The 14,724-nt window shown below is 34.5% G+C and overlaps 1 protein-coding gene across 2 annotated transcripts in view; it reads right to left on the reverse strand.

The window, feature by feature from the left end:
• Nucleotides 1-14,724, reverse strand: part of NECTIN3 (nectin cell adhesion molecule 3) — a 121,503-nt gene that overhangs the window by 62,711 nt on the left and 44,068 nt on the right. For both annotated transcript variants that reach the window (XM_047792882.1, XM_047792871.1), the window contains exons 3-4: nucleotides 7,066-7,362; nucleotides 3,177-3,294 (exon numbers count right to left, since the gene is read on the reverse strand). In XM_047792882.1, the coding sequence (XP_047648838.1) occupies nucleotides 3,177-3,294; nucleotides 7,066-7,362 (415 nt within the window). The remainder of the gene's footprint in view (nucleotides 1-3,176; nucleotides 3,295-7,065; nucleotides 7,363-14,724) is intronic.

The following is a 14,724-nucleotide window of genomic DNA, read 5'->3' on the forward strand; positions in this document are numbered from 1 at the left end:
CAGGCTCAACTGCTACAGTTTGAGCTAAACAGTTTTTCAAAAAGTTCATTCATTCATTCACTCAGCTATCCATTATTTAACTACTGAGAACTTACTATTTACCATACTCTGTTCTGCTGATGTTCCTGAAATGCACGGGTAAATAAGAGTTGGTCCTTTCTTTCAATGATCTAAGCACATCAGTAGGAGACCAACAACTAATTACAGAGGGAGTAAGAACAAATAATAATAAAAAGGTAGAAAGGCACAAATCAACACCAGAGAATAGATAGAAGGATTTCATTCTGTAATCCCAATTGTATAAAAAAAAAGATTGGTAAAAATCTTTTACAGGTGCTATGACTTTAATTTAGTTTTGAAGGATAAAGGTAAAGGTCTTATATGGTTTAAAAAATCAAAACCAAAAACCCTATACTTCCTTCTTAAGAGGACTTTGGAAAGAAAGAACATTTTTAGAAGGATCAGCCTTCAAAAGGTGAACTCTTTCTCTAGAAGGATAAGAATGAATATGAAGTCTATATATCTTACCAATTAGCTCTGTACTTTTGACCCAAAATTCTAATCCCTTTAATTATGAGAAATATAAAAATGGCCTATAATCCTTTAAAGTTATTTATTCAAATAAGCCAGAAAAATCTAATTACCATATTAAACTCACAAAAAATGACATGCTAAGCACTTCCCATACTCCTGTACCTATGTTACATGATTCATATACACTATCTCTACCTTCACAAAAACTCTATAAGGTACTATTATCAATAAGGAAACAATGGTTTAGTAAGGTTGAATGACTTATTCACAAAAGATATCTCAAAATACAGACACCAGGATGAGATCTCAAAATTATATGATTTTAGAAAACATTCTATCACATCTATCACACAGCCAATGCCTGCTTCCCTACTTTGAAGAAAATGTAGGTCTTCTCTACTTTTAAAACTGTATCTTTGCTTAAAGACAACAGATTGACCAAATATACTGGCTTTTTTGCTTCCACTAAATACCACTTAAAACAAGAGTAAAGGAATTAAAGAGCTATTAAAAACCAACAAGTAGAAAGAGAACAGGAGATAGAATTCATCAGACAAGATATATCAACAAATAAACTTTTATAAGAAAGAAAACAGATAAAGAAAACAATATATGCTTTAGGCCAGTGTTTCTCAATCATGAGTAATTCTGTCTCCAGGGGACACATGTGGCATGTCTTGAGACAGTTTTTGTTGTCACAACTGGGGGTGAGGGGAGTGTGTGCTACTGGCTCTAGAGAATGAGGTCAGGGATGCCATTAAATATACAATTCACAGGACTGCCTCTAACAACAAAGATTTTTCCAGCCTCAAATGTCAAGAGTGCCAAAGCTGAAAAGCTCTGCTTTTGGCTGAAGAACTGTTTGTAGAAGGCATATAGATGAGAAAGCAGCCAATTTGGTCCAAAGAACCCAAGAAAGATTTGGAGTTTGACTCGCTGTACTGCAGAAGGCCAGAGTGAGGCAAAGGGCTAAATATAAGAAGGTTAGTTTAAAATTGAAAAAAGTAAAACAGTAGATTTCTCCCAAATCTGTACATATATCAGGTGTTGATGTGCAGGCAAAAGAATGAAATTATTTTAATAAATAATTATTTTAATAAGGGAATACAAAAAAAAAAAAAAGAATTCCACTCTTCAATAAGTGATATCTGAACCTTCCCAGAAAAATAACCTCCTTTCTACCCAAAGTGGAATTTATCAATAAGTACTCCCCACAACAGTTTCCATTCAACATTTTTTTTTAATTTATTTACTGTTTTGTCTTTTTGAGGGCCACACCCACGGCATACAGAGGTTCCCAGGCCAGGGGTCTCATCTGAGCTGTTGCTGCCGGCCTACACCACAGCCACAGCAACACCAGATCCAAGCTGTGTCTGGGACCTACACCACAGCTCATGGCAATGCCGGATCCTTAACCCACTGAGTGAGGCCAGGGATCAAACCCGCAACCTCATGGTTCCTGGTCAGATTTGTTTCCATTGAGCCACGAAGGGAACTCCTCAGCATTTTATTTTAATGCATTACTGTGGAAGATTGGACAACTGAGAAAATTCAGGAATATCTACAAAATGAAGGATCAAACAAAAAAACAAAAGACCTTGGAGGAAAAAAGAAACAATATGTAAGAAGTGAAAAAAACTCCGCAGAGGTAATAACTCTGGTATCCCTAGAAAGAAACAAGAAGATACTACATCCATAAAAAAAGAAAAAGATGCTATGAAAATGAACAAAGAATAAGAGAATGCTCTTAGAACTGAAAATATGCTTAAAGAAATATTTCAATCAGTGGAGGGGAGGGATAAAGGAAATCTTGGGAGAATAATAAAAACTGTTTGAATATTAAGAAAGAAAGAAAGCTTAGTATACAATAAATAGGAATTCCAGTACAAGCAAACAAGAAAATATAAAAACCATGGAAATGACAAAAGGAAAGGGGAGGGGACAGGGAGAGGAGGGGAGAGTCCACTGTTGGCAGATAACAATTCTCTAGATTGAAAGGGGGGCCAAAATACTAAGAAATATAAATGAAAACCTCAGGATAACATTTTTTAAATTTCACAAATAAAGAGAATTAAGGATATTTAGAGAGACTACACAAGTAAAAAGAAACAATTATTAGCCTCAGGAAAAACAAACAGCTTTAGAAACAAAACAAAACATATTTTCAGTATACTACTTAGCTCTCGTAAATAATATTTACCCGTCGTAGGGAAGAGGCAAAGATTACAAAGATTAACTAAAAGTAGCTTAAATTTCAATGGGACTGTGAAGGGCAGGAATATGTATATGGGCATTTTTATGTGTGAACAGGTATATATGAAATCAAATTTTCATCTTTCATAGTATGAAGTCAATAGACAGTGTTAAAAATTAGTAAATGAAGAAGTTGCAGTTTAAGACCTATGATGATAAACAAAAGGAACTGCTAAAGCTGTTAAAATAAAGTAGCCTCTGAGGAAAAGAACTGTGGGGGCAGGAAGGTAGGGAGATGGGGGACAGAAAAACACTTAGAAACTCTTTAATTTAATTTCCAGTTATCACCATAATCATGTATGACATTAATAAAAACAACTTTAAATATGCCTTTAAGAATACTTCTGACTTTTAAATAATTTCTCTTGGGAAATATCTAACATTTTTACCTGCTCCAAACAGACTTGAAGGGCGGTGGATTTGCATCAGCATTACACTTGAGATTAACACCTTTTCTTCCTACAAACCAGTTTCCATCATAGCCTGTTACTGAAACCTCAGGAGCATCTATAAAATAAGTGCAATGATAGGACATATTGTTTTGTTAACGATAAATGTGATATACAATGATAACGCATTAACATAATACACATAATACCCAACAAAAATAATTTTCCTCCTCTCATTATACATAAACAATAAGGAATACAGTACTCAATAAATACTGGCTGATTAGAAGAATGAGTAAATGAATGGATAATGAGCACCAAACACTAGGCAACTATAAGCATGTACAATTTTAGTTATTATGGACAATGGTAATTTGAAAGGAAATATCCCCTAAGAGCTATCAAGTCAATTATAAAAATTAGATTCTTTATATTTAATTAATGTCCTTTGGGCATGTATTGATGTGACAAACTTTCTAAGAATATAATTACAACTAAAGTAAATTATCTGAGGCCTGAGCTGCTCTAAAACATGAATTTTTATCCATTCCATGTACCCCAAGGTCTTTTAGCATACGTACAATATGGTTACTTAAATGAGTAATTATCTGCATCTAAGATCAATATAAATTTATACCTTTAAACTATAAAATACAATACTAGCCATTCATTCAATCATCACTGTTAACCTCTTAATAAGTGACACTGTTTTAGATGTTTGGTATACATATAGACTATTCAAATTTATATTCTTTTTTTTTTTTTTTTTGGTCTTTTTAGGGCCACACCTGCAGCGTAAGGAGGTTCCCAGGCTATGGGTCGAATCAGAGGTACAGCTGCCAGCCTATGCCACAGCCATAGCAATGCCAGATCTGAGCCTCATCTGCGACCTACACCACAGCTCAAGCGATGCCAGATCCTTAGCCAACTGAGTGAGGCCAGGGATCGAACCCTCAACCTCATGATTCCTAGTCAGATTCGTTTCTGCATGCCAGGACAAGAACTCCTTATATTCTAACAGTAACAAGAAAGATGACATTTTAAAAAGCTAACTAAAATCTGTTGAGGGACAAGAAGGAAAAGAATAGGAATAGAATGTGAAGAGAGATGATAAAGAAATGCTGTTTATGCATGGTACAGTGACCCTCCATCACTCTGTGAGCTGCACAGAAAACTAGATAAATACAGTAAATGGCAAGATAGGAAGTTGGAGAGATACCAGATCTGTCTTTAACTCTCTAGGGAGGCCTGACTGTCAAGTAAGGTTTACAACAAAGTGGTATAAAAATTAAACTCTTTATGCTAAGGTCCAATTACCTTAGTAATTTTAAAAAGAAACTGCCTGTGTCTTATAAACAACAAAAATTAACAAATATTTTCCTATCTTAAAATTGGTACTAAACAAATGTTGCTGAAAGAACAGTTCAAATAGATCTGTGAGTTTTATTTCTTTTAAAAGAAGAGAAGGGGTTATGTATTAAAGTAGTCCCCAAAACCACCTCCAAAGTTTGAGACATAAATTTTGAATATATAGGAGTTCCCGTCGTGGCGCAGTGGTTAACGAATCCGACTAGGAACCATGAGGTTGTGGGTTCGGTCCCTGCCCTTGCTCAGTGGGTTAAGGATCCGGCGTTGCCATGAGCTGTGGTGTAGGTTGCAGATGCGGCTCGGATCCTGCGTTGCTGTGGCTCTGGCGTAGGCCGGCGGCTACAGCTCTGATTGGACCCCTAGCCTGGGAACCTCCATATGCCACAGGGGAGTGGCCCTAGAAATAGCAAAAAGACAAAAAATAAATAAATAAATAAATAAATTTTGAACATAGGATTTTATGTCCTTTGGAGTTCTCCTTGTGGCTCAGCTGGTTAAGAACCCGACACAGTGTCAGTGAGGATTGGGGTTTGATCCCTGGCCTCACTCAGTGGGTTAAGGATCCAGTGTTTTTGCAAGTTGCAGCGTAAGTCACAGGTGTGGCTTAGATCCCCACATTGCTCTGGCTGTGGTGTAGGCCCACGGTTGCAGCTCTGATTCAACCCTTCCCAGCCCTCCGTGGTCCAGGAACTTCCACATGCTGCAGGTACAGCCATAAAAAGGAAAAAAAAAAGATTTTTATCTCTTAAACTTTGTTTATATGTTCTATTGGTCCCAATTAAAAATAGGAAAAAAAATACTCTAAGAATATTTTAGAAGCAAGCTAATAAATCTAAGCCATAATTATAAAGTCTGATGTCAGAAGAAATATTTTTATATATTTAGAACTGCATTCAGACAAACAAAAAATAGTATATGCAATTGAAGAAAATTTCAGTCATTATTAATAATGGCAAAAGGAAGAAAAAATATTTATGAGAAAATATTAAGGATACTTCATAATTGGTTATCTAAATTTTATAAGAAAAAGGAAGATGTTCAGAGTATGTATAACATTGTAAAAGAATAAAGAAAAACTTTAACTGGATTCTCCAAATAAGTGAAGAGAAAATAAGTTACAGTCAGCCCTCTGTATCCATGGGTTCAGTATCTGTGGATTCAACCAACTGTGGTTGAAAAACATTCAGAGAAACAAACTCTAAAAATTTCAAAAAAGCAAAACTTGATTTGTGGCATTCCAGCAACTAGTTCCATAGTATTTACATTGAATTTACAACTATTTACATAAAATTTACATTGTATTAGGTATTATAAGTAATCTAGAGATCATTTAAAGTATACAGAGGATTGCACAGATTTATATGCAAATACTATGCCATTTTATATAAGGGATATGAGCATCCTGGGATTTTGGTATCTGCAGGAGTCCTAGAACTAATCCCCCATGAATAAGAGGGACTACTATGGCTATATTTGCACTCAAGAACACAACGGCAATAATAGTTAAGATAGCTTCTCAAGTTTAACCCTATAAATATTGAAAAAGATTCTTAGAATTGGTTTTTGAAACCATTAAACCAAATGTAATGAATATGTTTAATTTAAAATTCCATGTATGTCATACCAAAAAATAATAACAATGAAAAATAGAACATCTTCAAAAACCTATCTACCTTTATGATCCGTGCATAGATGGAAATGAAAGCAGAACCTAAACACTTCTCCTAATTTTATCTTTAATCTACTTAATTTTCATTATATTTACTATAAGCTATCTGCACCATCATTTTTTTCTCTTGCTCAAAATTTCAAAATGCTTACCCAAAGAATGTATTAAAACTGAGAAGCTTTATAGAAAAGGGAGTGTATACACACACATATATATCCACACACAAACATACACACAAGAATGTACCCCTTAACAAAAAAATAAAAGCACAAAATGGGGTAGCTTTGAGCTTTATCTATGATTATTATTCCAATGATAACTTTATTGTTTTATCTTTGTAAGGATAGTATGATCAATAAAATCAGATTAGAAATAATATTGAAAAAATACAGAACTTCAACCTAATTAAAATGCATCTAGGAACTAAAACGTTCTTCTTGCTTAAAACATCATGGGTAGCATCAACAAAAATGAATAATAGCAAATCAACTGGATTGGAGAAACAGCTGTTTTTCTCCAAGTAGTACACATTGTGAGGTATAAATTTTCACAATTCACCTAAGTCCAGCCTATTTTTAGGGTCTAAAAAGGACAAGTTTAAATAAATTAAGTTGGACAGCAAGTTTAAAGTCATTGCCCATTTTCACAAACTTATAAAAAATGTCCTGGTTGAATGAAATTTTCATGAAAATATTTTAATTAAGAAAAAGTGTCAACAAGGAAAATCTACTAAGAATATGTGAATACTAAATATTCAATCTAAAAACAGTCTGATATAGAATTATACCAAAGGAAGAAAATTAAAATAAAATATATGACAAACTTAAAAAGCAAATGTTATCATTTACTTACATTGTATATCTAATATGAAAGAATATCGGATGTCCTTTTCCAAGGCTGGATGTTTTACAACACAAGTAATTCGCCTTCCTCTAGCAAATCTGGTAGGAAAAAGCTTGTACTGGCTGATGATTGTTGCTGTTTCATTTGGAAAAGAAGTCGTAGTGGATTCCATTTCACCAAGATCACCTTCCCAATCAATGTGTGCAACTGGTTTTCCAGTGGCTGCGATACAAATGGCTGCTACTGTTTCATTTCCTCCATCAATTAAAGAATCTGGACCTTTTATCAGGCTCACAGTGGGTTCAACTGTTTAAATTAAAAAAAAAAACTAGTTATATTTCAATAAAGAGTATATTTACATACTTCCAAGCCACATCTAGCCATGTTTCATAATCTGAGGGACAACTACATATAAAATATACACAGTACACAGGTAATGCCAACACAAAATGGATTCTTGGAACAAAAGAAAATCATGAGTCAGGACAAATAAGCCAAGACTTTGTACTGGCTTCTTATGACACCATTACAAAGATGCCTCTCCCTGGTAGAATTATAATTTTCTCCCCCAAATTAGTATATTAAAAAAAACTCCTGAGAATTTGATCATAAATTCCATTTGAGATTAAAGGTTCTATTACTATTACAGGGAAAATAAAATGTGATTTTAATAATATAATTCTGGAGTTCCCATCGTGGCGCAGTGGTTAACGAATCCGACTAGGAACCATGAGGTTGCGGGTTTGGTCCCTGCCCTTGCTCAGTGGGTTAACGATCCATTGTTGCCATGAGCTGTGGTGTAGGTTGCAGACTCGGCTCGGATCCTGCGTTGCTGTGGCTCTGGCGTAGGCTGGTGGCTATGGCTCCGATTCGACCCCTAGCCTGGGAAACCTCCACATGCCGCAGGGGCGGCCCAAGAAATAGCAAAAAGACAATAAATAAATAAATAAATAAATAATATAATGCTTCATTTTGCAGCAAAAATGTTTATGACACATTTAAAACGGATACTGTTAAAATGTAATGTCACCAGTAGTTGTGTTTATTGAAATGTACACACTACCTACCTTCATCTGGTATAAGAAAGCTCCTCAGCAGGGGAAGTAACCTAAATGTTAAACCTTTTCAATCTACCCTCCATATATCCTAGCTATCTCTTCACGTTTTTCAGCAAAATTTATATGCTTCTTTCTGTACGAATTCCTCAGTACAAACTTCATGAATTCTTTGGCTCAAGCCTATAGTTTATTGTGTGCATTAAGTTTTTATCTAAAAGATTTTTCGTTTCCAAAATTTCCAACTGATTCTTTCAACGGCATCTGTTCTTGATTGGTATTTACATGTCTACATGTTTTTGATTCATAATTTACTTTAAGGGATATTAATATTTTCCTTTTGTATTTCCTTCATTTTATTAGATGTACTGTTATAAAAATTACAAAGGGAAAAGTGCATATAACACATGAAATCCACATACCTTCCTATAAAAATGTTAGCACCTCCCAGGTCCCTCATATGCTTCTTCTTGGTATTAATACCCTGAATGTCCACTATGAAGCCATTCTTCTAACTTTGGAAATAAAATTTTACTTACTTTTCATGACATTTTTACAGCCAACAAATGCAAACTTAAACCACAGCTTCATCTTTTGTGTTTTAACTTTATATGACTGGAATCAGATTATCTATATTTTTTTAATACTTTTTCTTTGACTCAACTTAGTGTTCTCGAGATTCATTTATGGGGGATATGTGACCTTAGATTATTACTTTGCAATTCATTTTTTAACTTTTTACTTTTAGATCATTTAGATTTGCATGCAATTGTATAAATTTTTCGTTTTAACATTGCATGGGTTCAGTTACTGTTAGACATTGGTGCTGTATCCTGTTCAGTACAATTTTATAAAAAACATTTTCATTCATGTTTCTTGGTTTATTTGTATGGAAGTTTTTCTAGTTTATTTTATCTCTTGTAGTGGAACTGCCACTTACTATATTCATTTCCAACTTTACCAGATAATGCCAAAAAGCTTTCCAAAGTACCAAATTACTCCCAATCTTACCACTCTGAGACTTCTCAATGTTTGTGAATCTTGCAGGTATGAAATAGCATATCACTGAGACCTTATTTTTAATTGATAAGACCATGAATGAGAATAAGGATCTTTTCATGTTTATAAGCCATTTGGAGTTTCTTCTTCCGCAAAATACCCATTAAAGCCAATTGTTTCTTTTTCTTACTGATTCAGGAGAAGAGTCCTTTTCTGATTATATGTGCAAATATCTTCCACCAGTTTAGGGCCTGTCTCTTTACCCTAGGTATTGTGTGTTTTGATTAACAGAAGTTTTTTATTCAAATGTACAAAATGCATCCTTTAACTACTTTTATGTTCAAGTACACTTCATTTTATTGCACTTCATTTTTACTGTGCTTCACAGATACTGTGTTTTTCACCAATAAAAGGTTTGTGACAACCCTGCATTGAACAAGTCTATCAGCACCATTTTCTCACTTCCTACTTCTGTGTTACATTTCAGTAATTCTCACAATATTTCAATCTTTTCCTCACTACCATCATATTTATTATGATGATCTCTGATGCTACTATTGCAAAACGATTACAACTGGCTGAAGACTCAGAAGATGGTTATCAATTTTTAACGACAAAACTTTTTAAAATTAAGCTATGTACTTTTTTGGGATGTAATGGTATTGCACTTATAGAATAGACTACAATGTAAACATAATTTTTGTAATACTGAGAAACCAAACAACTGAAGTGACTGTTTTACTATTCACTTTATTGCAATATTAATTTATTGCAGTGGTCTAGAACTGAGCCCACAATACTTCCAGAATGTGCTGTATTTCAAAGCCAAATTACTACATCATTATTTTTTTTCTTTTTATGGGTGCACCAGCAGCATATGGAAGTTCCCAGGCTAGGAGGTGAACTGGAGCTGTAACTGCTGCCTACACCACAGCCAAAGCAACACCAGATCCAAGCCACACCTGCAACCTATGCCACAGCTTGTGGCAATGCCAGATCCTTAACCCTCCGAGTGAGGCCAGGGATCAAACCCCACATCCTTATCGACACTATGTCAGGTTCTAAACCTGTTAAGCCACAACGGGAACTCCACTATGTGATTTTTTTTTTTTAATATATATATAGTTTCTTGTTCTCTGAAGAAATATTTTTTTTAATATATTGACTTATCCGTTCAAATGGTAAGCACTGTTGTTCACTAGTCTGCGTTTGATAATTCCAACAGCTTACGCAGGTCGGTTTCCATTGTCTTGTTTGTTCTGGCTGATGCTTATGGAGTTGCCTTTACTTGCATGCCTGGTTATTCAAGTAAACGATATGTCTCAGTTTGAATGACAGAGGTAGAAATAATTTGAAGTTTGGAATAAAGGTACCTTTTATACTTGTCCTTGAATAATTAAGGCAGAAATAATTTGAGGCTTAGAATAACGGTAACTTTCTTCCAGAAATAATCTGTTTTTTCTTCTGCTAAGCTAGCCCTGAAAACACTGTCCAGTTCAGGATCTCCTTAATTTGAGACTATTCAGGGGATATAAACCTGGCCTAGAAGTTGACAAGAAGGCTCATTTACTGCTGGTGTACTATTATTCTGAAAATCTAAGCCTTTGGTACCAAGAGGATGTGAGAAGGGTTATTAAACATCCCAAGCAGAATTACATTCATATATTTATCTCTCTTACGTCTCAAGGCTCTCAAAACCTTAGCTCAGCATCTTAGGTGTCTCTTCCGAACTGTCAAATGTCCCCAAGTGTAAAGACTTATTTCTACGTTTCTACCTCCTTCTAGATTTTAGTCCAGTTATATGTTCCACAATGCTGTTACTTCTTTGAAGTTTTCAATGGTGTGTGTTGTTTTGTTTTTTTTAATATATATATATATATTTCACCCCAATATTCCCAACCATGGGAGAATTGGTTTGAATAATTTGTGCCATCAATAGAAGCTTTTATCTTCAAGGAACATAAAAAAATATTTTAAAGTCAATTTTAAATTCTATTTCTTCTGAAGAGAATCAGTCTCCTGGTTATAGACTTCATCAGCTTTCTAAAATGACTTTTCTCATATTCCCCCAAATTTTAGTTAACTTCTCTGTACTCTTCCCTGTTTAGAGGTTTTGCTGTTGCTTCCTCTTAAGATGCCACCCAATGTCCTGTATACGCTGATTTGGGGGGAACACAAAGTTTTCCCAGCCCCGTATTAACACCAAGATTGTTAAGCCTACTTTCTGTGGTCCTTTCCCCTACTTTAAAAGTTTCTTCTCTCATGTACACAGATTAGTACTAAATCAGTACTAATTTAGAGGTCCCTTCTATAGGTCTCTAATGCACACACACTATTTACTTTCTGATGCTCTCTTCTTTCCACTATTCTGCTCCACAAATCCTAGTCTCCTGACCATCTGTCTCTTAAACTCAGTGAGACCAGCATTCTCTGCTTGAATTCCCTGTCACTGAGCTGTAGCCTAGAAACTGCCTAAGGAGGAAGCTGCAGCAATTGTAGAACTTATTTTCCTTATTTCAAGGATCATAATCCTAACCTCCTTATTGTCTAATGACCAGAAACTGTTTAGTTCCCTAGTTTTCCTGTTGCTACAGAGAGAGAGTAAATCAATTCCCTGTTACTTCATCACATCCAGCAGAAGTCTTTTTTTCTAATTACAAAAGTAATATTACTAAAAATTGGGAAAACAAAGAAAAATTACCCACAACTGCAATATCCTAATAGAGTCATTATCACATTATTCCCTTTCCTTCTCTTTATTTCTATTTCAAGTTTCCAGAGATGTAATCATGGCATACCTATAATTTTGCGGCTTATTTTTTTTCAAGGAGCAATACTTCTCTTAACCACAATTTTACCAACTATATAACACCCCATATATCAAGAGGAAGTAACCGACTGTGAGACAATTCTTCTGCTATGGGGCATTTGTTGTTCAACTTTCCCAAATCTTTTTGCTATATTACATTCCTTTAATTCAGTTTCTATTACTGCCATTCCACTGAAACTCTAATGTCACTGCCTAATCTATACACTCAATACTTTTCTTTGCCTGTTCTTGTTGACTGACTTTGTAGAATTCAATACTTAGTGTAGTTCTTCCCAATCCGTTCCGAAAGTATTAAGATCTAATGCCTTCAGATATCTGCTCTAAGTAATGAATTAACCTCTAGGCTATGCATTTAGAATGACAGTAGCTATGTGCCAATCTTAGGAAAACTGAAAAAATGGCCACTGAAATCATTTTCTGTAAGGCTTGATTCTCACTGTGGAAGAAAGCTGCTAGAGTAATCTTTATCTGCTCTTGATATGAATAATATTATTTTGCCAGTTTTTCTTAACGCTATCTTTTTAAATTAATTTCTATATCTTCCAATCTCTGCTCTAATAAACAATCAGTCATAGGCCCTCAGTTACTTTTTGCATGTCCCTTAAAAACTTTTATCTGATAAACACTACTACCCAGAAGATTTCTAATTTTATTCACTTTTGATACAAAGCTTGATTCTATAAATCTGCCTGATACTTTTTGTCTATATATACTCCAAATCAGTAAGTCAAAAGCTGAATTCATCATCTCATCCTGCCAATCCTCAACATTTGTTCTTCATTCAGATATGCCCATTTAAATTAATAGTAATATACTCAATTACTAAGGTTCAAAACCTGCTATTGTTTGAACCTCCTTAGTTTCTTATATCTAGTCAGTTACAAAGTTCTGCTAGTTTTTCCTTTGTAATAGCTCTCTTTCTTCATTCAAATGGCAGAAATTAAAAATTGAATTTCAAGTTTTCACAGCCTCATGACTGAGACATCATGATTTTTAAACCTCTTCATTTCAATCTATCAAAAACACCAAAATGATCTTCTAAATCAGAACTTTTATCACATTACTCCCTAAATCAAGTCTACGAATTAAGCATCCCTCTAAGCAAGGTGAGAAGAAGGGTGAAGCAGTTTCTCAAACTCTACTGTGCATATAAATTACAATGGGGATTATGCTAAAATGTAGATTATCATTCAACGAGTCTCAGAGGGGTCTGTAATTCTGTATTTCTAACAAGCTCCAAATGTTGCCATTGTTGTTAGTTCATAAACCACACTTTAACAGCAAGAATCTGAGAATAAAGGGAGGCGAGAAAAAGTATAATACTGTATAGTAAGTATGCATTTCCAGTTATATAAAGCTCAAATTCCCCATCTTAATATTCAAGTTACTTTGAAGTGGTCCCACTCTATGTTTCTAGCCTTTAATTCTTGGACTTTATACAAATCTTTTGAACCATCAACAAATTTACTCAGTGGTCCCCCAGAGGATACCTGGCAATGTTGGGAGACGTTCTAATTTGTCTTAACTTGAAGAATTGCTACTATGATCTAATGGGTAGAGCTCATGGACACTGCTAGTCTACAGTGGACAAGACAGCTCACCAAAACAAAGAAACCCAGCCCAAAATTTCAACAATGCCAATACTGAAGAAACTCTGCACTAATATGTATAGTTTTCTGTCTCCCTGTGTTGTCTCACTTACTCTCCTCTTTTCCTTTTTCCTTTTTGCCCACATTCAAGTACTGAATTAACTATTTTTCCTACAAAACATTTCTAAATTATCGAGTTTACTAATCCATTCCTATATCCTACTTGCATAACATTTAGTGTATGAGTGCTATATACCAGTAACTCTTACAGGCTTTAGGGATATAAAGTTATATTTTAAACTGCATAGTTATAGTCCACCACATGTTTATAGCAGAGAAGACATATAAAAAGATGTGGTTTGATGAATAGCAGTTAAATAGAAGAATGAAGAAGAGAGAGATGGAAAAAAAAAAAAGGCAGCAGTCCAGGCATAAAGAAAAACCACATGTAAAAACACAGGAGTTAATGGACTGCAAATAGTTAATTATGATAATAAAGTTTGGATTGTTGGGAGAAGTGGAGCAGGGAATGGAATAGATGAAGTTAGAGAACTACACACAGGTAAAATCACGACTAGTCTTAAACTACATAAACAGTCTTGAGTTTTAAACCACTGAGTAATATATTAATTTGGGGAGAATTACTAAAATTCAAAGCAAAAAAAATTTATTCTTATGAGTTCTCTTCTACACATGCAAACTATTATTTTCTCAACAATGAATTTTTTGTGACTTTTTTTACCCTGGTAGCTTACACTTGATTTTTCAGATATTTGTGCCTTGACTTCCAATCAAAACAATTCTTAAAAGTATCAATTTTGTAAACCTAAGTTATATTTCCCCACAGTTCTTAGAGCAGTGTCTTAAACACATGAAGTCCTCTAATATTTAATTTTATTTCTATTTTTAAAAGAGTATTTCTCAACATGGAAAAAATATATAACACATCTAGACAAAACTGCTTTCCTACACTTCAGAGACCCTGAAGTTATGCCATTAAATATTAGAGGCTGTGTAACTGTTTGGTTCTCTGAAAGCAGATACCAAGATCAAGTGAGGAGTGCAAAAGGTTTATCAGGAAACAGCATCCAGCACCTGGGAGAAAAGTGAAGAACAAAGATTGAGTAGGGGGAATCAGGAGACATGATAATGTCCCTGTCAGGCAAACAAGCAAATTCAGAGCAAAGACTGCCCA

This window comes from Phacochoerus africanus, chromosome 1 (assembly GCF_016906955.1).
Source record: "Phacochoerus africanus isolate WHEZ1 chromosome 1, ROS_Pafr_v1, whole genome shotgun sequence".
Classification (NCBI taxonomy): domain Eukaryota; kingdom Metazoa; phylum Chordata; class Mammalia; order Artiodactyla; family Suidae; genus Phacochoerus; species Phacochoerus africanus.